The 26,669-nt window shown below is 30.1% G+C and overlaps 1 protein-coding gene across 1 annotated transcript; it reads right to left on the reverse strand.

Annotated features, from left to right (window-relative positions):
* Window positions 1–209: 209 nt before the first annotated feature.
* LOC129223997 (protein VAC14 homolog) lies at window positions 210–26,669 on the reverse strand. The gene is made up of 16 exons (XM_054858390.1): window positions 26,492–26,669; window positions 26,254–26,404; window positions 25,899–26,066; window positions 25,762–25,824; window positions 24,758–24,865; window positions 17,849–17,958; window positions 17,422–17,528; window positions 14,115–14,252; window positions 12,391–12,653; window positions 11,903–11,968; window positions 8,929–9,155; window positions 7,996–8,170; window positions 5,865–5,983; window positions 2,677–2,756; window positions 1,993–2,152; window positions 210–612 (listed from the first exon to the last, which is right to left on the reverse strand). The coding sequence occupies exons 1-16, from the start codon at window positions 26,590–26,592 to the stop codon at window positions 498–500; spliced, it is 2,151 nt and encodes a 716-aa protein (XP_054714365.1). The 5' UTR covers window positions 26,593–26,669; the 3' UTR covers window positions 210–497.

The raw sequence follows: 26,669 nt of genomic DNA on the forward strand, positions 1-26,669 counted from the left end.
TAATGAAAACACTTTTCATGTCTAATACAGGAAATTTTTGTAGCAGTTAAATTAAATTTTAGTGTACTTGGATTGGATGAAGCAAAATTGATGTACACAACCAATGAACTATAATGCATATCAATATTTAATGGATATTTTATTTAAATACAACATAAAAATAAAATTAACACAAATTTTAACAAAGTTTTAAACACAAAATTTCAGAAGTAAATTAAAACATGCATTCATATTCAAATAAATGTGTAAAATTGATCAAGAAAATATAAAATATTAAAATAACTGTACAATCTTATTCATTATGAAGAATCCCTTCAATTAAAAGATGTGGAATGATTTGTATAAATGTGATTGAAATGATATATGCCATTTAAAATACAAAAAAGTATAACTGAGCCATGAGAGCATAAATTAGTAACAATGGAATTTTTTTTTCAAAATAATTTGCTCCTAAACATAGTTTAATACATTTTGGCATCCCTATACATTAAAAAACTTTATTTCAGTAATATTGTCCTTTTTTCCTTTAATCTTCTGTCTTGCACATCTTTGAAATGTTTAATGAGTTCTTCAAAGTTAATGAAGTTGGGAGGCTTGCGATCTTCCTTTGATCTGAAAATTATGCATAAAGTTAAAAAGTTAAAAATCAAATTGTTGCCGTTATATAAAAATATAACTCTTAAATTTGAATTATTCAAAATGTTTTTTATTATCATAGAAAATGTTCAAAAAAAAAAGAGTACAAGTTTTTTTTTTTTTTTTTTAAATTTTTGCAGCGTGTGGGATTGGAACAGAACGGTCTATGCATTGAAACTTTAGACAGGAGCGGTTTAGGGATGAATATCAAGGAAAATATGAGGTGGTCTAAAGTTGTCACCACCATGTGCAAACTTTACTTTATACCACTATACAAAAAATTCCCTCTACCTTTGTGTGTAATTTAGAATTTTTTTCGAAGAGCCACTCTACAGCTGAGATGTATAGCAGTATATGGTTAAATTCTCAACCTTTCTTGGTAAAGAATAATGAAAATATGAAGAAAAATACACATAAAGTGGTCTAAAGTTGTACAGTTTTAGGGTACTAATCCTAAAATGTTTACTTGTCTGTGCTTAATTGTGCACATTTTTAGACAGAAATGCAGTTTAACCTGAATGAAGTAATTGACCCAATTCATTGAGAAATTTAATTTTAAGAAGAAAATATATCTAATCAAATATAGTTTTTAAAAAAACTTAAATGTTCAAAATTAAAAGAACAAACTGAAATTATTCAATGATTAACATAAGCATTGAGATGTAAAAGAAAAAAAAAAGAAGAGAAAAGAAAAGAAAGAAAAAGAACAAAAAACAAGGCTACTGGAAATTGCCATACATTTCAATATTTAGAATGATCTATCTTGAAATTATAAAATGTAAGATTTTTTAAGGTGCGAGAAAATTTGATTATTCTTGTACACAAAATTTGAGAAAAAATATATATTTCAAGGTTTGTAATATAGTTTTAATGATTCTAAGATATACATATTTTGAAATATTTGATAAATAGAATACTTAAAATACGTAGTTTTCAAGGCCTAAATATTATGGATATTTCAGGATACATAGCGCTATTAAAAATAGAAAATTAAAAAAAGAAGACAGAAACAACAACTTGAAAACAACAAATTAAGCTTAACATGAACAAAAAAAAAAGAAAAAATATGTAATGAGAATTGCATATCATTTTCCTTTCATTTTACAACACAAAAATTGTCAACTATCGATAACTAGAAGTCCCAAGGGAGCGGCTAAAACCTTCGTGTTATTGGTAGTTCCAGTTATAGGAAGTTTTAACAACAGTCTCAAGAGTTTAAGGCCCGATGAAAACTTTGAGATCAAGAAATATTTAAGTTATAAGCTTTGAGTTATCGAGATTGGACTGTAAATCTCTTACAAGTAACTTATTAGGCAGCGTTTTCTTTTAACATAAAAATGCAAAACTTAATCTTACTTTGTTTTCTTCGGAGGCATGAGCTGAACATTAGGCACACATGAAAGTCTATGTCGGAGAGTATGAAATGCCTCACTTTGGGGTAAAAGCATTAGAAGTCCATATAAGCTCTTAACCAAGAAAGGATTTTCTTGACTGTCAAGAAGCTGCAATCGTAAATCTAAACAGTTTCAGGTGAAAAAATAAAAACAAAAATGAAATGCATTAAAATCAACAAAACAATATTCAACAAAAATCTTTCCCTACATAATAATAACAGAAAAAAAAAAAAAAAGATGCAAAAACACAAATAACAGTCACATTTAGATTTGTTTCCTTTTCAGAAACTATCTTTTGAACATTCTTCAGAATATTCTTTAGATGAGAATATTAGAGAATATTTTCTTAAAAATTAGTTTCCATAATAATATCACAACCTACATTTTAGATGTGCATAAAAACATCCAAAATAAAGGAAAAAATACCAAACAAAAATTACATTTGAAAAAAATTAAATGCATTAAACTAACAAAAAGTTCAGCAAGTTTTTTGTGCAAGTAAAGGAAGATTCGTTCACCGTAAATTGCTTATTATACCAAACACTTTAACACTGCATAAATACATAAATAATACATTCATTTCTTCATGAAATAAAATACATAAACCATACATACAGCTAAATAATATAACAAAGTTTAGACTTACATGTAAAAATAGGAGATTCTATGAGTTGCACTAGTTTATCAATTTCAGTCAAAAATTCTACAGTAACTTCGATGTCAGAACTTAAAATTAGGATAAGTTAAGAAATAAATTTATAATAATCAACAACAAACAATAAAAAATGTAAAAAAAATGACTAACTTTTGAGCATAGGTTCACAATTTTCAGTCAAAGAAGTTTTGCCATTCAGTAAACTCCTTATTTTCTATGATGAGATTGTTTGCTAGTCAATCAAGAAGACAGAGGATGAATTTTCGCAGCAAGAACCAATGACTGATTTTTTTTTTTCAAAAAATTGCTTTTCCTGTGAACACAGGAATTTAAAAATTCTCCTTTCTTTTCCTTTTCCGCGATCTGTATGTTAAGTTTACAGATTTTTTTTGTATAAGCCTGATTGTTGAACACGCGTCGCTTGACATAACTTTTTGAAGTAGACCACGCAAAGCCATGCGATGCAGCTAGTGCGCAATAAAATGAGGGAAATTTATTAATAACAGATTTTTAAAAAATATTCCATAAAATGAATAATTTCAAACATTCTTAATTTAGGATTTAAAATCATGAGTGTATCCTCTTAATTTTACTAATAATTTTACACTGCTCTCGCAAGCAACTTGAGTTTCATATTTTCATGCTTTATAGATCATCTTCAAATCATTGTTGGAACCGACAAATTAGACCTTAAAACATAATTAGTCAATCATTACTATTTTTCACACATTGTTTTTTTTTTCTTTAATAAGCTTTGGTCCAGAAAATAATTTAAGAAACTTCCTATTCAGACTTGCCCTTGTACAAAAGTTTAGAAAGACCTCATTTGGATTATGCAGTTCTTTTTTTCGTATCCTTATCTCAAGAAAGATATTACTTTACTAGAAAGCATGGTTGGTGAAAAATACATTTTTTTTTTTGGAAAAAAAAAGGTTTATTTGGTTTAAACACTTTGTAAGAAAAACAATTTTATTGTAGGAAAATCATGAAGATTTTATCACTTAATTGTTAAGGATTGTAAAATATTCATGTTAGTACTTAATTTTTTAATAATTAATTAAATAATTAAGAGTAAAATCTTGTAATATCATTTCCTCATATGTAGAAATTTCTATAGGAGAATATTGTTTGAAAATCCTTATCATAAAAAATACAATACGTAAATGTGCCTTAATATAAATAATCATAAGAAATATTACTGTGATAGTTTAGACATTATCAATTACAAATAACCAAGAATAAATTCTCATAAATTATATAATTTGATCATATCATAGCAATCTACGATAAATAAAAAAGTAAAATTAAAATCATGCATTCTAAAACATGGAAAGTATTTTGCAGTACATCTGCAAATGAATCACAAGTCTGATGTACATTACAGAGTTTTAAAAATCAAAAGATCAACGCATATTTTATTTAAAGATTTTATAAAATGTTACAAATCATGTAATTTATCTACCTAATGTATCATGACAGCAATTATAGAAACAGGACAAGTAGGTTTTAAGAAAATCATTATATTTTCCATTGTAGACGTTATTCCTCCTGTTTTAATGTATTTAGGAATACACTTTTTTTTATCAAAGAAAAAAATAATTAAAAACCTTAGTATGAAAATACTGTTTTAACATATTTTAATAATGAAGGCTCATAAAAATTAATGTTCACTGATTCCTCTACCAGTCATACATGAGACTTCTTTTATAATACTGGGATTGAAAAAAAAAATTTGTAAGGTGAAAATTTGGCAGTAATTTTTTTGCATAAGAGCACTGAGTTATATGGATGTTTTCTATTTTCATAATTTCATGTATTTTCTTCTCTTGCTCTGACTGCATCCTTTATCAGAGATGCAAAAGGTGTGAATTGATGCAAAATTTTATGCCTACTCGAAGTGTTCTTGGACTTCTTTAGTTATTCTTTTTCTCTTGTCATTTAAATATTCCAGCGTTAAAATTTATATACACTATGCATCGCTTCAATGGTGCAACAAATCTTAAGTAATCAAGAAACTTAGGTAGTAAATGAAGTCTTGGTTGAAATATGCTTTTTGGACTATCTTGAAAAAAGCAAAAGAATGAAAAATTATGATAATTGAATCAATAGAAAAAGAGCTGTAATTTATCTATAAAGCTCTGCTAGTTACTTTGCACTGATTAGATTTTACTCTTTGCAATAATATGTAAAATTTATGAAAACATTTGGGGGAAAATTATGAAGTTTTTCAAAAAGAAATCGATTTTGAAAGAAACCACATGGTTAAAAAAAAAAACCAGTTGGTTTAAACCATGGTTTAAACCAAACAACCCTGCTAGAAAGGGATCAAAGAGGATTACTAGGCTAGTAAGTGTGTGTGTGGGGGGGGGGGGAATGGACATTTGTTGGCCCGGGCCCAGGCCTGATCGGGGCCCGAGAACTTTAAAATGAGGGGTAAAACATATCACTTCAGAGCAATAGTAAGACATCTATCAACAGAAATACCAGTAAGAGATCCTATTATTACTTTGAGGCGACAATATGTAGGGACGTAGGGGTAAATAATATGGAGGAAGGGGTAATAAAGGTCATTTGTGATGTGCCCCAAAATATCTCTGCATGCCTCTGAGTAAGTGACATGTCATTCTGGTGTTAAGAGTAGGGTAGTTTACCTGTTGTAACAAAGATTCAGCGCAGCTAATGCAAGACAAAATTTTGGAATCTGAAGAAGAAATTCATTTGCAATGTATTACACTGAAACTAATACTTTACACAACGAGCACTTTTGCCAACAGCTATAGCTGTTACAATAAAAATTTGATAAGCACCAACAAAATCACACTTACTTGAGATGAATGAGGTTTTAAAGTTCAAAAAATTTGATAAATGACTTTTTAGTTTCATTTTTGCCTTCTTCTAAAAATTACAGTGAAATCGCGTTAAAACGAATACCAATTCAATCAAATATCCGTTTCAAGGTAATAAACTTTAAGCTCTAATTTAATTTCCATCACATTACTTGAATTCCATTACAAAATTCTCGTTGCAATGAACAAATTTTGTGGTCCTTTGAAGTTTGTTGTAATGGGATGTTACTGTATTTATGTTTCACTGAATTGATAAACATCAATGATGTACATAATATTTAATATACAAACTATGCAAACATAAAATGAAAATTACAACAATAAAAAGGATACAATAAATGCAATAGATCACAGGCATGTTTGTAATTTTGTGATAAAAGGCAAAGTGAAACAGTTGCAACTGGACTATGGCACCATGAACGATAAAGGCATACAAACAAGGACCAGCTGCTCTGAAAGAAAAGCTGAGTAACTACAGGCTTTCTTCACATGAAAATCAAATTAAACTGTTTGCATCAACAAATGGTGAAAGAGAATCACAAGAACTTTCTTCAATATTTTTTTGAAGAATATTAAACACACTTCTTCAAGTTCACTTCCATTCAAAATTATCACATAAATCTTCTCTTTCTTTTGATGGCAGGAATTTTGATAACCATTATGGAAGGCTCTAGCATAAATTTTAAACTACTTTATCATAGCAATAAGCATATATTAATAAACATACATTCATTGATCAGAAAACAATTGTCCATTTTGAAAATATAATTTCCTACATTTTCACATTTTGCCTTATATTATGCTAAGTCAAAGTAAATATATGCAATATAATAGGAACAGAACAACATGCAACACATATTTTTCAAATAGAAAAAGTTACTTTTACTTTCAAAAGAGTCATTCTTGTGAAAATGGCACAAAATGGAAATCAAGTCTGAGACTTTGTAATTATTTTTATCAGTTTAAATAACTACCACCCAATTAATCACATTTTTACATTGATTCTCCATTACATTGTGTGTAATCAAGTATCAATTATTGGTACATAAATAATTTTTGTCTGTTATATTTTTTACATAAAAATTAAGTTACAAGATAACCTGAAGAAATTACTTTGTTTACTCTGGAAAAAAATAATAATGTCCTAACTTTTCGATGTTTTACAGTGTCCATTCTGTTATAGTCATTTTGAAAAGAAAATAAACAAATATAATGAAATTCTGTAACAATGAAAACCAATGCAACAAAATTTCAGCTTGAACCAAATAAATTTCCAGTCCTGATTTAATTTCCAACACATTGTTTGAATTCTGTTACAACGAAATTCCTGTTACAACGAACAAAATTTGAGGTCCCTTTAAGTTCCTTGTAATGTAGTTTCCCTGTATACTGAATCTGTTAGCATTTTAAAGATGACAAAGAAATATAATTTAAATGCTTAGAATACTTTGAACTCCAGTCAAAAAACAAGTTGAGTAGAATTCTTTCTGTCTGACAATTGGAACTGTTGAATATCCACTCTGTTACATTTACATTAAATGGAAGAAGGAAAAAAATCCCTTGAAATTGCTGGCAGAATAAGTTTCAGAATTCTTATTCTGCATCTGTAACTATCTTTTTTTTAAAAAAAATAACTAGAACAATTTGTTTTTAAGACCTAACAGTCCATTCTGTCCACACTTAAAAGGGCAGCCCAAAATGTTTTTAAAAAAATCACAAATTATTTATGTACAAATGATTGACACTTTATTATATACAAATCAATGACGAATAAATAAAAATGATTATTCAGTGCAAATTATTAAAACTGAAAAAAAAAGTTCAAAAGTGTTGGGCATGATTTGTCCTATTTTTGTGAGAATGACCCATTGTCATTGTGGATTCACACCCATACTGTCACACTAAACACAGAAGTCATATCTGCTTACATTATCAAAATTGAGTTATTGTCACCAGTTGGTTTTTGGTAACATCTTTTATCTAAATACAACATTTTAAGATCATTGGTGAGTTAGAAATAATTATTTGAAAAATTCTGAAAAAGTGGCATCTGAATCAAGTACATGGTGGTATAAAACTATAAAAAGCAGTAACCAGGCTTCAATCTATAAAATCTGTACCCCCCTTCAACAACCTCTGTAGGGTGCGTCCCTAACTAGAAAACCATGTCGTTATAGAAAACAAATATTTACTGATACCATACAAGTATTTTTTTCAAGAGCAGTAAAAAACTGAGCAGAAAATAAAATTTGAAACCCCAAGTAACTGCATACTCTGTCTTTTTAGGAATTCAGCACAATGCTCTCTGATCATTTTCATACAAAAGCCTTGTATTATAAAGAAGGTCCTTGTAACATTAAAACATGTATCTGCGTATTTCTTTACAACACTGAAGATTTGTTTTAACAATCAAACATTTTATGATCTTAAAAGTTTTCTGGTTTATCAGATTTTTTTCACGTACCTCTGTTTTGAGTTCTTTAAGTTGATTCCTAAGCTCAAAAAGTTCTGTAGACGTGAGTAGTATACTGTTTAATGTATGAACCATTTGACAAGAGAAACGTGGATCATTATAAATAACTAGAATTTCTGATAATGTAAGATATATATCTTCTGCATTCAATAAAATGCACAGCTGTCTAAAAAATAAGAAAAAAAAAAATGAACAGCATATACACAATAATTTAATGTAACATCAGTTTGTTCAAAATAATCAATGATTAAAAAAAAATAAAATAAAAGAATAAAATTTGAAAAAAATAAATAAATAAATAAAAATGTTTACTTCCGATAAAATATACACAATAAATGGAAGTACAACCTATTGGTTACTGAACTGGGACTAATGTCAACACCTTTATCAGAACACGAAATCTCGTCCTACTATTAATGATGTAAAAGCTGAAAATATGTCAATAATATTACGCACTAAATTACCTACTGAGGTTACTAAACCTTTATGAACTAAGTTATTGTTGACATTTTAATCATATAGCTATTTTTAGGCATCTTTTCAATTTTATTCATGAGTAAATTACGAAGAAAACTTAAATTTGAATAAAATGCCAATTTTAATCAGAAAAACACAACATTTTCCACCAATTGGCAATTAATGGCATTTTATTAACAACTTAGTTTACACAAAATGAAAAATTCATCATCGCAAGTAAATTAAAAATTGAGAGTTAATCAATTACTAAGGCAACATTTGATTTTTATGGTTGATATAATTTCATAAGTTGCTTAAATTCTTTTCATTCATTAAGAAATGTAAAAATGAGCAAACACTCATGCAGTGTGGTGTCTACTGATTCTAGCCCTAGCCCTTTAAGCCATTGCCTGCACATTGCCATCATAAGACCTTCAATTATAAATACAGTACAAAAAGGATACATACCTGATGATAAAAGAACACTTGGACTCAAATAACTGACTATTTGAATTAAACAAATGCAGAAGAGAGACCATGAAGCTTGCAAAGTAACTATTCATGTTGCTAGGTGGTTTTAGTTTTATTTCTTTCATTAGGCATATGGAGGCAATATTTTCAATATTACAAACATGATTTTGCCCAGCTGCTGATTTGGAGATTTCAGCTAGCACTTCCAAGTCTAAGAGGACTACCTAAGAAAAGAGGAAAAATACAAATCCTGGCGGTAAAGCAATATTATCTTTTAAAATCTAGCTTAAATGATTCTTTTTGCTTAATAACTTGTAAGTGCAGACTGAACTTAATCATGCTTAAATTGCCCTAACTGGATCTGTGTCCCAGTGGCAGTTTTGTAGCTGTCTGCAGCAAGCTTTTAGAACTTCATTAGCTGTCTGCAAAGTTTGTGCATAGTGCAATATGAGAATTAAACAAGTCTTTAAATAAAAATATTTGAAACATGGCAGGAGGTGAACCTTTCCCTCCTCCCAAAGACAATGGCACACCTCCCTTAAATTCTATGAAGCATTCCCCTCAAGAACGAGATCCCCACCCTGAACTGAGACCAAAATTTTTCTCAAATTACCTTCCCTCCTTTCCACATGGTGGGCACCTGATATTTCAGAAAATGCGCTGACTGCTGAGAAACCGGTTTGCTGCCCTGTGCAGCGAAGGATCAGGTGTGCATCATGGCATAGATTGAATTATTCTCTCCTTATGTCGGCAGTTGATGTTAATATGCCGAAGTCTGAGCGCTCCCAAGAGAAAAAAAAATGTCTGACAGTTGAGAACATTTTTTTTCATGACCAACTTAGTTCGTTTTAGAGAGGACAGAATGGGCCACAATACAGTTTCGTTGTCCGTGACAATGTCACCGTGTCCTGGGTTTCTGCCACAGGGATCTGTGCAATGTTGGCAGCAGTTAACCAAAATCTATACTTTTAATATAAAGCATGATTTAATTATGTTATAATTCAATTTCAAGAACCTGATTTAAATCTATACTAAATATTTAAAGTTATTAGTATAAAACATAATAAAGAAATAAATTTTCAAAAAAAAAAAAAAAAAGATTATTAATTCAGTGAATTTGAGTATTTTACTGAAGCAGCTGGAGAAGAAAGAAAAAAATAACATTTCCTGGCATAAATTAATGAAAATGAAACATAAATAAGATTAACAAATTTTTGAGATTTGTCAGGCATTACAATTAATCCCATTTAGCAAGACAATTTTTTATCCTACACCAATCATTACTGAGAAGTAACTGTGTAAAATCAAATCAGATATTTAAAGCATTTGTAAATATAATTTGTAGCGAGATTGAAAATTAAATTGTTGATTTTGGAAGCATTTAATAAACAATAAAAATAGATAAAAGCAATGATTATTAAGATAAATGGGTTGAACTGAATTGATTCGAATTATAGAAACTGCAAAAATCTGGGGATGGTTAAAAAAAAAAAAAAATAGTTATTTTTTCTTCTTCTAATTTTCAAGATACAGTAGAGTCTCGAAAATCCGAGGTAATTGGGGCTCACCTCACCTCAGATTACTAAAAACTTGGATTATCCGAAAAACTCCTTCAGATAAAAATTTATAAATTCAGACAACCTAAGAAGGAGCACCTTTTACATCCTTGTAATAAACAAAAGGAAGAATTGTCTTCACAAAATTTATCACTCAAAATTCAACATAAGTTTCCTTTTTAATTGCGTCTAAACAAGTTTTTGCTTTAGTTTTTCTCGATATCCGTACATATTTATGCGTGCAAGAAAACCAAAACATGCATTTTGACTGTACCCGAATCCATTTCAACGAGTTTTGCCATAATGTCCACAACAATGTGCGTGCATGAGTATGCATATATCTTGGATTACAAATGGTTACTTGTAGGAAAGTTTAAATTTTGTCAGTGCAACATACATTGTGCACCTCCTTTTTTGATTACAATCGGATATTCCAAAAGGAATCTTAACATGTTCTTTATGGCAAATCAAGGTCAATTTTACATATCAAGTTATTATCTTCAAGGCATCTCGTAATTCATATCTTGTTGTTGATGTATATTTTGTACCACTTAAGGAGTGTTGTTGAAACCAATCTCTCAATGTATTTTTATTATTTACTGTATGTAGTTTTATAGTAGTAAAAGATTTCTATTTTCAGATTTTAATGAGAATCAATTTTTTCGCTACTAAAAAAATCATTTAAAATGTAAATGAAGCACCTTGGATTAAGTGGAACCTTGAACTTTTCAGACTCGGATTTTTGAGACTCTACTGTAATGATCCATCCCTTTTAAAAACTAAGCCTTTAACTTCCTTTTATACTGTATTGGGTAGCAAGCCTGTGAGGTAATGCAAAGTTCTGAGTAATTTGCTTCTTATAAAATAGGATTCTCAACCTGGGGAGCATAGAAGAATTTCAAGGGAGTTGTGGGAGGTATTCCAAAAATTTAGTAAAAAAGTATAACTAATTACAACTTGCTCAATTTTGAAGTCACGTGCAAATATTTTCAACATTATCGCCGTTTTGGAATAGAGCAATTTTTTATCCACAGCAGGTATAAAGTCAAAATATAAAAAAAGGATGAGCATCAAAAGTGATCTGATGTGCGCTTTTTTACAAGTTACAACACAGCTTAATATTCTGAGTAAATTGTCTTGGAAAAAAAACACACACACACCAGCAACTCATATTTATGTCAATGTATCAATTTCTCATATGACCCATTCATGACCTTTATACTGCAGAAAATACAAAAAATAGTTTAAAAATTACATTTTTTAATAACTCCAGAGGAAAAAACTATAGTTGGGGCAAACCTAGTCTGGCAGTGTCCTAATGCCCTGATTAGGATCAGCTTAGCCTTTACAACATTGCTACGTTAGGGTTGTCTCAACCATAGTAACGATAAAAAGTTTTAACTTGAAAAAATTACCTCATCTGCAGGATCAGAAAGAGTTTGCAAAAGCACTGGAAATATTTCTTCAACAAATTTAAATATCTATAAAAGGAAGAAAAAAAAAATTTAACACATAAAAAATATCGCTGTCAAAAATCATTTTAACAGCAAGCACAGCCTCTGTATTTCTTGTTGCAGATTCAACTGCTTGATATAAAACTTTCAGGTCTTTTTTCAATATTTTAAATAAATTATATCAAACATGGAAGAAAGATGTGAAAGTTTTATAAAGTATTTATAGTTATACATATATAAATACCAGGTGTAAGAAAAATAACATATGATTTCATCATGGTTCCCCTCAGCACAGAAGTCAGCATAATGCAACTTTCTTATAACTAGCTCCAAAATCATGGTTTAGATGAGCCAGGACAAAGTGGAGATGGACGGAAGTACACAATAGAAATAATAAATAGTTTTGTGAAGTCATAAGGCAAAAAAGCATGAAAATACGAAAGATTCACCTTATCTGGTATCTGTACAAGCAAATGATGGATCCATCTTAAAACAGCTATTCTGGTTTGTATAGAATCATACTTAATTTGTTTTGTCAAAACAGCAATTAAAGACTTTAAGTCCAGTTGATTATCCAAATGGTCCATCAAAGGGGCTTCAATTTTGTCTGATGAAGTTGAATCATCAATATTTTCACATGTAAGCTGCTGTTTTTCTTGGACTACAAGTTTCATGAGGTCACAATTGACTGTTTTAGCAGTTTCAACAATATCTACAACATGCTAAGGCAATTAAACATGCAATTAGGACTATTACTGCTAAACCTAAAAGTTTACAAGTATACATATTATTTTAAAAGGAAACACTGAATAAATTCAAATATGTGTTTATTTGTGTTACAAACATCAAACTTACAATTTTGATTAATTATGATTATTAAAGAAATATTGTATTAGTTTACAATACAAGTACATTAATACAGTTGGCGTTCATTAATACGACTCCTTTTGTCCAAACAAAAACGATCGTTGTAATGAAAGGTCGCTATAACCAGGGCCGGATTTAGGGGAGGGCAGGTGGGGCTATTACCCGGGGCCTCCACAACAAAGGGGCGCCCACAGTGAATTTTTTTCAAAATATCCTAACTTTTATGGGTTGAAAATATCGGATATATACATATATATCAAAATATTCGGATACATATATATATCAAAGTATCGGATATTTTCGAAAATATGATGATCTTTTTGAACCCTGATTAGGGGCCTCTACACTTCCAAATCCGGCCCTGGCTATAACACAAGTGTTCAAGATACGATCTTTTTTAAGATGTATTTAAAAATACAGGAATAACTTCAGCAACTTATGCTCATCTTAAAAGAGGGTGGAGAAACTAACAAAATGGTAAATAATTGCAGATGGAAAATAAATAGTAATAAAATAATTTTAACGTAACTTTAAAACAATGCCATTTAGCTACAACATACACTAAAAATAACTGAGAGAAATCAGTAAGTTTTCAATTTAAAGATAATGATTTACTTCTGCTTTGCCTGAGATTTCTTTTTAAAATATTAATTTTTATATTTAGTATATTTAAATATTGTTGAAGATTTCTCTTTTTTAAAAAAGAATCTGAAATTTTGTTTCTTAATTTCTATCATTTTTGCATGGTTCTTATCAACTCCTCGACTCTTTCATTATCAAAAAACTCTTTACAATGGAAATGGTTTTTTAGAAATATGAAATTATTATTATATTAGTTTTCAAATAGATAATTTTTCAAATATCAAATGAATTGACACTTTATTTTAGACTTTATATTGGAATTTGCAATTGTCATCTATTGTACAAGCTTGCTTTTTTGGTTTCCGCTATAAAAATAAAAAAAAAAAAAAAAAAAAAAAAAAAAAAACCTCTGAAAAAAAAAAACGCCTGATTCTAATATTTTGCTATGTTAGTATTGAATTCAAAACATGTTTCTTCTAATAGCTTGAAAACCCATTTCTGAAGATACTGCTGTTTACCTGCCCACAGCAGTATTGCACTCAAAATGTGTAATGAAGTGTTGTGTTATTGGAGCAGGATGGCACCTTTCAACTCTTGCCAAGGGCAGTAGAAAGCTTTAGAACAGTCCTGATTGAAAACCCAGAATACCAAATATTAGATCTCATTTAAATAAGGACACAAAATCATTTTCATAACAAACCATTTCAAACATTATAAAGGATACTTCTTCTGTTTTCCGTATCTTGAGCTAAGTTAGGAAGTACGGCCATAAGAATACCAGATGATGAAGGTAACAGAGTACATCCGGCAATTCTAATAAATTCTTTCAACCAAGTCAGAGCTGTGAATTGTACTAACTCTTCTGTAATACATAAAAAATAAGATCACACGTAAGTACAAATTCGTCCAGCACCACACAACAACTACAAAATTTCAAATAGCTGAAACACCTTAATTTCACATCAGTAAATAAAACCATCTTTAGGATATGAATGCCAAATTTCATGACTAAAGCTGGGCAAAGCCCATACTGATACTGCATTTTGTAAGAAGAAACTACATTTATAAAACTCTTTGGCTTGGTACTGGTTCATAGATGTATTAAGCCCAATATTCATGACATAAGAATACACTCATTAATCTTTTCATTATACTAAACATTAGAAACATGCATAAATTTTTTTATTAAAACCCTTACTTTAGTTGAAAGGAACTTTGTATTATGTTTACTATTACTTAATTTATACTTATAAACTTTATAACAAATAGATATAACTAGTAGAAAATAACACCTACTTTAACCAAAAAATTTGTTGTTGCAAAATCAGTTTTACTTAAAATTGCTTTTCCCCTGAATTTTTATTATTTTTTTAAATCTAAAAATAGAGTATCCAGGACCTATAGGGGGGAGTCAGGGCATGTTGGTCTGTTTTTTAACTTTTCATTTGTTATCTCGTACAAAAATGAAATGAGCCGTTTTATTTTTTACTGTGAGTTTCATAAACAATTCATACCAGGTTTTTTTTAAATATGCTTAATTCATTAGTATTTTTTTTTTTTTTAGATTCATCTTTTAACAGAGCTCTGTGAAGCGGACCAAGGTTCATGGGGTAGCTGGTCCGCATTACAAAAACAGCTTCTGCTGTAATTTTAATGATAAATATCATCCAGTATTGTAACAAACTTATGTTGTTTTGTGTTTAGAACGAAAGAACATAAACTGTACAAATCAATATCACATATTAAATTAAACCAAATGCAGAAACCACTCGTTATATTGCTCATTAGGATATATCGCTCTTTTTCTTTGCCTCCCGAGACATTATATAAAAAAGATGTTGCTTTACATTTGACACTGTAGAAAATAAAATGTAATACTTGAATGTTGAAGTGACATACATTAGGAGAGGAACTCAATTTATTGCTCGTTTCTTCACGAAAACCATTAAAAAAAATTAAGTCGCAGACATATGAAAGTTATTCAGCTATGCCATCATAATAAAATTTATTCAATACAACTGTACCATGTGATTTCATTGCACAACTTATAGGACTATAGATGCTATTTGTTGGTCATACATTAAATATATATACAGGATGTCCTGAAAAAGACCGACTGTTTTTAAAAATTTACAACAGGAAAATGGTAAATGATAAAAAAAAAATTCTTGCAGAAAATTCATGTGGTGGGTCGTAAATCCCCCCCCCCCCCCCACCGAGTTCCAAATTTTAGTTGAAAATTTTTCCAATAGATAATGCTGCAGATAGTAAGCCCGTAAATCAGAAAAAAAATGTAGAAAATTACATCATAATTTTTCGAAAATAATGAACAAAAGAACCAAACAATATTTTCAAACAATCCTCGGCTGTAATCCCATGTTGCAATCAGAGGAAAATCGGTGAATTTCAATTCTTCTTTTTTGACTTTCCGGCTTACTATGTGCAGCGCCATCTATTGAAACATTTTTGAACTAAAATTTCGAACTCTGAGGGAAAACATTTAGGGCCCACCGCATGATTTGTTTTTTTTATCATTAACCGTTCTCCTGTTATAAATGACACCCTATATATATATATATATATATATATATATATATATATATATATATATATATATATATATATACTAGAGGACCCGCCAAACGTTGTTCTGTTCAAACTTTGTAAATTGAAAAGTTAAAAAATTTCAATAAACTGTCAAGTTTTTAACCGTTTTGTTGAAAAAAATAAGTAAAAAGAAAATGATTTAATCTATCTATTTTATCTAATTTATCTAATGCTCACTGAGCAGTTGTTTTACTAACTATTTTTTCTTCTGTGCTTGATTACTTGTTCCTTCAGCCATACTCAAAGGATAAAAAGCATCCTCAGATATTAAGTGTAAAAAACTAACTACCCATCCAGAACAAACGGGAAATCCCGCTGCAACATCCCCCATATGAAAGAGTAAAACAATTGAAAGGATATCGTTTAAAAAAAAGATAAAGGTAAAAACAGTTCCCTGAATAAGCAATAATCAATCATCCCCCCTCCCGATGTAATATAAATTCTTTAACTAAAATGATTAAACACTCTTTAAAAACGAAAAACAATTCTTTGCAATTTGAAATATTTCGCCAACTAAACAAAAAATGCAATAAATTACATTAACAGTAGCTTTAAAATTTAAACAAATGATCACGCAACTCTATTGTTTAAAGCCAAAGTCGCCAAGCCTCCACGGTACTGTAATCCAGCCGATCAGTGAGCAAAGCTATAACTCCGACCGATTAGTGGTCCGATCTTTTGAAAGAAAACTTTTTAAACTTCATATATTGCCTAATTTGTTCTTTCCACCAAAGATAAAGATCTTCCTCTGCACTGATCTTTTATGTACAGAAACCCTGTTGTAATTTATCTGTCAAAAATAAAATTTGTTTCGTCTTTAAATTCCATCATCTTTTCCTTTAATAATGTACGGATTAGTTTGATAATCCTTAAAGTATTCTTGACATTGGTGCCAAAACTCAGATGGATTTGAGCCAAGATTTCTTCCAGGTTTTTACATTAAAATATATCAATGGACCTAAAATAGTTGCTTTCGAGAAATGAAGGCTTCACTCTCTACGTTTTATCTATTCTCAATTGACATATCACAGTAGGAAATTTCATTACAAAAAGCAGAGCTGGCTTTCTTATTGTGCTTTGGCAACAGGTTAAATATTTATTTCAGTTCTTGCTCAACAATACGTTAAAATAAATATTAATCATTTGGGAGATATAAGCATCCAAAGTTTAAATTAATTAATTAACAAAAACGTTTCCGATTCGATCCATCACGCTTCGAAACCATGCTTGCCACAACTTAAATACACACAAAAAATTTGATCAAAATCGGTCCAACCGTTTAAAAGCCTTATGGTGACAAACGTCCGCACAGAAGATTTTTATATAATAAGATATAGATAGATATTAATAATATTAAAATTAGACTGGTCTAACAAGCACTGATTGTACCTATTTCACAAAAACACAAAATAAATTAAAAATACCTGATGAATTTGCATGAGTTGTCAAGATATTAACCATTGCAACAAAGTTAACTCTTCTTGGGTTTTCTATAATATTGTGTAAGAATTCTCCAAGCACCGATTCACACCTGAAAAAAGGGAGCATTTTATCAGTTCGAAGCCTTCAAATTGACTCCTGAAATATCAAAGTATAAACATATACACTGCTATGAATAACTTCAAAAACACTAATACTGATGAAGTTTAAGAGATTTCACCAAGCAATCTTGCACAGTTTGCATAAAAATATCAATTCAAAGCAGACCAAATTATTAAGCATTAGTTATTCATATTTCCTAAATAACATTAAAAGAAAGCATATCATTTCAAATGAGTAACTTGTCTTCATTAAAGGGAAAACTGGGATTCTTTTTTAAAGTATAATATTCACAAATACTCATATACTTACATTTTCCTGATCTCAGCCAATGGGTCTCCTAAAATGATAAAGAGACCATCGAGAATTTCAGGAAGAAAAACGATCATATTGATATCTGGAACAGAATCAAGAGCTGAAACCTATTTGAAATAAAACACATCATTATAAACTTTATCATAAGATATTAGATTTCATGTACAGTGTTAAGAATGCACAAGAGTTATAAACATAATCATTCAGTTTTGAATTGAAATAAGATTTAGAAGAGAAAATTGCAATCATAAAAATAAAATTAAAAATCTGATTTTTCACCGAGTATGTTCAGGAATTTCGGAAACAGGAAAAATCATCACATTTACAAAATTGAAAGTAATTTAAAATTTGACACTTCACTTGGGAAATAAATACTTTTTTGTCCTTTTAAAGTAAAAGTTGAACTAGGAATGTACTTTTCAAGAAACTGTACATTAGGGCTGGGCAATGCATTGTATAAAACCAATGAACATCCTACATGTTGAACCAGTTTTGAAATTTTTCCTAAACCAATGCATTGATATCACACAGACTAGAAATCCAAGCACTGATGTTCAGACACCGGTCTACGATCATTGCCGTTTTAATCTCTTAATTATTGTTTCAAACACTGTGGAAGCATAAACACCCCAACGAGAGTTCACTGTAACCTACAAAAAATATCTTTTTTCTACAATTTCTGACAATTGAGAAAAGTTCACTTCAAAAAAAAAAAAAAAAAAAAACACACACACACACACTTGTTGCAATTAAGCTGTAAATATAATTTCTTAAAAAACATTGAGGCAAAAATTAGTGATACCTAATGTTATTAATGTACTGCATTGCATTACATTAATAATGTAAATGTAATTATATTCCCAAAATGTAACTAATATATTGATTATTTACATTTTGGTATACAAAAATATGAGTGTTTGAAGTCGTATTTTACACAGTAAAAATAAAATAAGACTATATACTCTAACAGGAGTACAAAAGTAAACATTTTACTATCATTTTAAAATGCATTACACTTTAAGAAATAAGAAATAACTATATGCAGAACAAAAAAGTAATTCCTATGTGAAATTTAAGGTAGAAATATTTCTTTTTACTTTGTATTGTTTTATCAGATAATATTTAATATTTTTTTTTTGAATTCGTAAACTATATTGAATAAAAATACACTACAAAATCTATCGAATATAATTACAAAGCTTAGTTTACTATTCAATTTATTGACTACAATAATTCAAGATTTTAAGCATACATTTAGAAAACATTCATGATTAAAGGAGAAAAAATGCTCATACTCATATAAGATAAAATCTAGGAGGACCCACGGTAAAATGGGTATAGTTGCTTTCTTTTTCTTTTTCATTCTACTAGGCAACTTTTTTGGAAAAGAAAAATTATGATGACAACTCTTCTACATATTGGCCATATTTAACTTTCTAAAAAGAGTCTAGCAACACATTTACCAGGCATAGCAGCCATTTTATTTTTCAAAGTACAAAACAATGTATTTCTAGTAAGTGATAAACTTCTTTCTAGAAAAATTTGGAGGAAGAGTTTTGGAAAAATTTTGTTTGGATTTGATAGAAGAAGAATTTTGCTAATAGAAAACTTAAAAAATAAGCAAATTTTAATGTTAAGAAAAAAGTTATAGTACTTTTAAATGCATGGGATAAAATGGGTATAGCTGATATTTTTGAGTTTAAGACATAGAATGCATGAAGATTAACAAATTTGAAGGCCCTTTGCCAGATGGCTGTTGGGTATTGGTTATGTTTTAAACTATAAGTATGTTTTGTAGAAGGTTTATCAATAAATACTTTGTATTTACTAGTTCTAGTTGTTATTTTAGTTGCTATAACTTATGCCGATTACTACTTTGCAATCTAATATTTTTTTGTTATTATAGATAGTTAGCTCACTATTATTGAATTTTAGTATTTACACTAAGCTTATTACTATATAAAGTTTATTCCTACATGTTTTATGACACAGTAGGTATTGATAACTAATTATTGTCTTTTTAATTTCATTTTAAAACCAACCCCATGCCCCGAACATAATCGAAATACAACCTCACATGCAACTACAGCTGCATCCTAATGCTTCAAAGCAAGGTTGTACTGTAAACTACTAATTCTCCTGCAATACTTATTTGTCTGAAGCAGCTAAGACAAGCAATCCTGAATACCCTTTTGCCACTGCCATTTTCTAGCACTGGCAAGGCTATGAAACAAATGTAAAAGAGTACAAGCAAAGGTGGGAGAAGTTTCAACAACAGATTGCAGGTGGCTTAGCAAGATTGTACACAGAAGAACAGCCAAACAAAAAAGGCAAAAAAAAAAAAAAGAATAAGAAGAAAATTAATTTGAATTCTGAAATTTTGAATTCAAATTATGTTTTTCACAATCACGAACTGAAACAGGACCCTACTCATTGGAGTTATTGTTTCTAGAAACAACTCCTGTCCCCTCAAGCCTGCCTCTCCTCCTGGGCGGTTATGTGTGCATAGTTACGTGTGTAAGTGTATAGGCTTGTGTGTGTGTGTAGACCTGTGTGCATGCACGTAGGCATGTGTGAGTGTACAAGTGTGAAGTTGTGTGTGTGAGCGTGCGTGTATGTAGGACATGGACGCCTCCGACCAAGAGAAGTGGATAGCTCAGGACCAGAGCAACCGTGACTCGCCTGCAGAGGCCGGTGGGGCTGTAGAGGCCCTTGGTCCAAGATGAAAAAGGAACCACAACGTCAAGGACAGTCAAGTGAGAACAGTAAGCAATCATGATTGCTCAAAAAAAAGTAATTGATAAAACAACCGGTATAGTAGGAGTGAAACCAGTTGTTCTTCTAGTAGCTAAACTCAGTCACAAATGACTGCGTCGTTGTTAATTTTTTAGAAAGAAGTCTATTCACGAATTCATAGGTTTGATTATGGAAATTCCAGATAAAAGTGAAAATATACTGCGAAGTTTGCTACAAAATCATTTGTAGAATTTTTCTAAATGATCCCCCAGAAAGATAACATTGCTGATGTGAAGGCATCACAAATTGCAAAAATGCTACCTCAACCAAGCCCCAACAGTCTTTGCATATACAGCTTTTGTTCATAAATTTGGTTTAGTAAAGATAATATTGCGGTTGTTTTGGATTCAAGTTTTGATTCTTTAGTGCAATTAAACTTTTTTTCAAACATTTTATCCCTTAATTACAGTGTAGTTCAACTTTTAACAACATATAACCATTTTATCCCTGTGTATACCCATTTTACCCCAAAACAGGGGGTAAAATGGGTATACATTGGAGTAAAATAGGTATAGCCCTTTAAGGCAAAAGTAAAACCAAACTGTTGAATTTAGAGCTAAGATACACAATGTATAGAATATTGAGTAAAAACATGATTATATTTCATGTTTCTGTTATGGATCATCAAAGTTGAAAAAGCTGTTTTTATACCCATTTAACCCTTGGTGACCCTACTGAAATCCTTTTAACTTTTTTAATTTAATTTTAAAATTTAGTTTAGCATATAATTGTAAGATACCCTTATGTTTTGAAAGGCATCTTTCTTTAGATATACACATTGTTTACTTACATTGCAGAGATTTTTTTTTTTTTTTTTTTTAATCACTGCAAATGTAGCTTAATTCTTTCTTACTCCACAATATACAGCAGGGCTTAATTTACATGGGAGATCATGGGAGACCCCCCACAGTTCTTTCACTTTCATGTGAACTTTCTCATTGGTGGATTTTAGCACAAAAGTTGTATATTCAGATAAGCTTAAAATGAGATACCTTTTCAAAGTTTTACCCCTCCATGTACTCGATTCAGATGCCACTTCTTAAGCATTTTACAAATTATTTAGCATTAACAAATGGCCATAAAATATGTTATAAAAGAACTAGCTGGTGACAATAACTCAATTTTTGATAAAATGCACAGATATGACATTTGTGCTTCGAACGGCAGTATAGGGTCCTCACAGTTCTTCTGTTAGAAATTTAGCCCTGAACATACAATTAGAAATATTTGATCTCCTTATCCTTTGCTAATTGAATTTTTTTGAAAAATGAGCTTAAATTGAAATGGTAAAACTACTTCTTTCTAGCAGAGCAAACATGCATTATTTTCCTTTCAGCACTACTATAAAACGGCAGTGCTCAAAAGGTGGGAGCAAACACAGACCTCAACTTTGAAGCTTCAACACCAAATAACTTTCATTTTAATAAACTCAAAAATTTTTGAGTTAAATTATAATACTGTATAGAGACAAGAATTGACATAAATTACGGAAAAAATGTTCTTGAAATGCCTTAAAAAAATATTTTCTTTGCTAAAAGGCACAATTTTGGACATACCAAAATATTAGCTGAGCAAATGTACTATTAAAAAAAATTTTTTTTTTTAATTATTTCCCATACATTTCAAAAAAATAAAAAAATAAAGGTATGAATCTTAAACTGAATAATATTTTGTTAATATTTTACATAAATAACAAAAGTAAAGACATATTATTTACTTTCTAAACGATTTTAGAAAAAAGTAAGTTTGAAATTTGATGCATGTCCAAAAGTTACGATCTTTACCATGCTATTATTTGAGAACTAAGTAGATGATGCTTTTGTTTTAAAGGTATTTATCGATCATCAGAATCAAATTATAATTGTTTAAAAGTGTTTTCATAAGCTTTTATGCAGTGTCTTCGAAGAATCAAATTATAATTGTTTAAAAGTGTTTTCATAAGCTTTTATGCAGTGTCTTAGAAGAAAAATAATTTTTCTTAAACATATATGTGAGATGTCCAAACTGTGTTACGATCTTGACGCCGATAATTCTGTCAGTTTATTCATAATTTTAGATGATCCACTGTCTTCTTACTTTAATTAAAAAAGTTATTATAATGTTATCTTCTTTAATCCATTCGTATTTTGCATAATTAATACGTTACACATTGAACAATACATAAATTACAGTAGAAACATGGCTGGTTATGATTGTACTAAAAGCCATTTTGAGCTAAAATTGCTAAACAAACCTCCGTTGACGACAGCACAGTATACAATAAGCTTAAGGTTACCAGAGGGGAATTCCAGTTTGACAAATGTAGTTTATCGTCTGCTGCACCAGTTTTGGCGACTGTATCACCTGCATTAGCATTTTTTTTTCTTTTTCCCCTGCTTTTATTATTGTAGGATTTTTTTTTCTCTTTCTTCTTTCTTTTGGAAACATAATTTAACAATCTCCAAATAGAAATTTCTTTTTTCAATAAATTTTTTTAGACACCATTTTCATTATTATGACATTAGAAAAAATATTCATTATTAAAACTGATGTCACTTTTTACATACTTTCTTAAAGCATATTTTGTTTATTTTTCCTTTAAAAATGTGTATGCCGTATTTATTTGTCTCCATTTTTATTACTTATTTGTCTCAATGAATCAAACCACGAGTTTGTATTGTTATTTCCATGAAGCTTTTTTTTTTTTTTTTACCTTTCATCAACTTCTTCAAAATCATTTCAAAACTTTATTATGTAGAAAGAGCAGTATGTACAACAGCCATTCAAGTACTTCATCAATATCCTCTTTATTTTTAAGGTGCAAAATTCAAAAAGTAGTAAATAAAATTTTCATTGGAAAAGTTAAAAATCAGATTAACAATTGTCAAAAATGGTGAAACTTACATTATGATGATGTCCAAAATCCGTTACCTACAGGACAACAATGTCCAAAATCTGTTACCTACAGACTGCTGATTTAATTTGCTAATTACAAATACAAATACAAAAGTGACAACCAGCAACAGGCTCTGAGCCCAGCTAAGACTGGTCCTAATCAATTTACAATCCCCAGTGAAGATCAATGGCCCTCTTAAAACTATCTACTTCCTTGCTCATTACCACCTCTTCCGGTAAACTGTTCCAAGGTTCCACTACCACGCTAAAATAATAATTTTTCCTAACATCCATATTAGCCTGAGATTTAAATAGCTTAAAACAATGACCCCTTGTCCTGTTTTCAGTGCTAAACTTCAGCCCCATAACATCTTTTATTTTAATAAATTTAAACAACTGAATCATGTCCCCTCGGTCTCTTCTTTGCTCAAGACTGTACATTTTTAGCCTTCTAAGCCTGGAATCATAGTCTAAGTGAGAAAGTCCACTTATTAGCCTTGTAGCTCGCCTTTGAACCCTTTCCAATACATTAATGTCTTTCTTAAGATAAGGAGACCAAAACTGAACAGCATACTCCAAATGAGATCTTACCAAACTTCTATATAAGGGCAGAAGAACTTCTTCAGATTTGTTTGAAATAGATCTATTGATAAACCCAAGCATCTTATTGGCCTTGTTACTAGCAATGCTGCACTCATGGCTAAACTTTAAATCCTGACTTATTAAGACCCCCAGATCAGTAACTTTGTCTGCCTGACTAATGACTGAACCTTGCAAATAATAACTTGTACACTTATTTCCATGCCCTAAATGTAGCACTTGACATTTCCCAGCATTAACAGCCATACCCCATTTATCAGCCCACTCCGTAATATGATCTAGATCCTCTTGCAGCTGTTTTGCTTGCTCTTCATTTTCTACAGTCCCCATAACTTTGACATCATCAGCAAAACAATTCATGTTCCCAGAAATATTTTTGTGAATAGACTTTTGTAATGAAAATTTTCAGTACAAATTAACAGTTTTTACAAATACCTGCTGTCTTTTCATGTTCTTATATTGTGTTCTAGGTATGCATACTATAGAACAAAAGCAAAATTGATGTCGAATTTGAAAATTTTTGAAATTGCTCAAAGTTAACTTTTTTGTCCCCACCTTTTGAGAACTTTCCAAAAATCTCAGTATTTTTATACTTTGCATAAAAGCATATTAGTACATTAATATTCAGACACCTACCCATGATATGATAAACTGCCTGGTAAATGGATTCTTAGAGGCTATTCTTTCTCTTAATAGAGGCATGAATCCAACTAAGTCGAATGATGAGCTTTCAGTAACAATATCCTGGAGGGAGAAAAACATTTGAGATCTATTCATTACTTAATTTTGAATGTACATAAAACTATAACATAATAAAAATTAATGCTCTTAAAAAAATAAAGAAAAAGATTGAACCCAAATAGAACATACTTTTTCAAGTATTTCATCCACATAACTATTCGAACAAGAAATTTTTTGGCGAAACAGGACAAATCAAAACTACTTGCCCTATTAAATACATTAAACAGCCAAAAGATATGAACATTAATCATATGATAAAACGAAGAAAAATGCTAAACAAAAAAAAAAAAAAAAAGAAATACTGATGATTTCAAACAGAAGTCATGGATTAAAAAAGAAAATACAATGTCCTTATCGTGGATATTGTATTGTTCTCCTAAAAGCTATGCTGAGGCTGTTTTGATTTCTTTTCTGATCCATGGCATTATTTGAAGATATGCTGTACCTCTGCAGCAAATTAATGTACTTCTCGGGGATTGAGTAAAATTACTGGTCAAAAAGCTCAGAGGTAGCCCAATTTTTTTTTTTTTTTTTTTTTTTTGAGGGGGGGGGGGGGGGGGGAGAGGAAACATTAACAATTTGCCTAATACAGCTGTGAATTTTGCCGAATGACAAAAAACAGGTATACACACAAAAAGTACATCCAATGAAAAGGGACAGTTGGGCATTTAAAAATTGTAATTATATCCTCAAATTTGCAGAATCAAATGACAAAATTTGTTGAATAAGGGAACTTTTAGGGAGGTCACTATGAAAACCTGTAAAAGAAAATTCTACATTTTCAGTGCTTTGAAAACATTAAAAAAAATGCATAAAAAATTATTCCTCTCCTATGTAGAAATGGATTGTTAAAGACAAATTGATCAACGAATATGAAAAAACGAAAATTTTGAACTCACTTTCATCAGACGATCCACAAGTTCAGATCCACTTTTTACATTCTGGTCAGTATCAGCAGATAGCTGAAACATCGACAAATGTTAGAAACAATTTCATGTGTAATAAATAAAATAATTTCTTAAGCAGCAGAACTTACCCTACTAAGAGCATCAAAGATATCAGGGAAAAAAGGTAGCACTGATCCCCTAGCTACTTTAGCTATATTATAAAGTGTTTCACAAGCATAATATCTGACTCTTGAGTCTGGATCAACGAAACAGGCTAATACCGGCCGTACAAGTTCATCTGCATACAGAGATGTGTCCTTAAAAAAGTGAATAATTGAAAAATAAACATACCTTAGTATGATGCTAAAACAAGAATTTACAATTAAAAAAACCCTTTAACTGTATTTACTGGGGTATATTACTATGGCCTAATTTTAGAAACCTGGTATTATTGTCAAGTTCCGATTCATATTAGTGTACATAAGGATGATTTTAACGACAAACCTTTGCTAAAGCTATTGCTGTTGCAGCTAAGCCAATTAGTCCTCCTTTTCGGCTGTTTATATTTTGAGACAGAGTGAAATCCTCTCCTAAAACCTTGAGTAGCTTTTTGATTTCGTTGGTTTCATTAACCTTTTGAAAATCTTTAACCATTCTGAAATGTAAATACAATGTGTAAATAGAAAAAAATTATCCATTATGTAACTTTAAACATGATATTTATGGACGTACGTAAACTTACTTTTCGATTTCTAAGGCCGCAGTTTTCCGTTTTTCATATAATTTATCATTCAAAGCTCGAACACAGGATGAACTAAGCGGCGAATAATCTTTATCTGTCATTTTTCTAAACTATATCCAAAAGAAATTAGTCAGTAATTCATATAATTATACAAATTTTACTTTGTACCGCTCGTAAA

This window comes from Uloborus diversus, chromosome 6, assembly GCF_026930045.1.
Source record: "Uloborus diversus isolate 005 chromosome 6, Udiv.v.3.1, whole genome shotgun sequence".
Lineage (NCBI taxonomy): Eukaryota > Metazoa > Arthropoda > Arachnida > Araneae > Uloboridae > Uloborus > Uloborus diversus.

Bases quoted from the DNA above. Each gene is read 5' to 3' on its own strand.
- LOC129223997 (XM_054858390.1), bottom strand. From the start codon at position 26,592: ATGACAGATAAAGATTATTCGCCGCTTAGTTCATCCTGTGTTCGAGCT. The intron at 25,825-25,898 runs GTAAGTTCTGCT...TCGATGTTTCAG, and splicing joins TCTTTGATGCTCTTAGTAGG to CTATCTGCTGATACTGACCA. The intron at 14,253-17,421 runs GTATTTTTAATT...TATGTATTACAG, and splicing joins AACTCATGCAAATTCATCAG to AAGAGTTAGTACAATTCACA.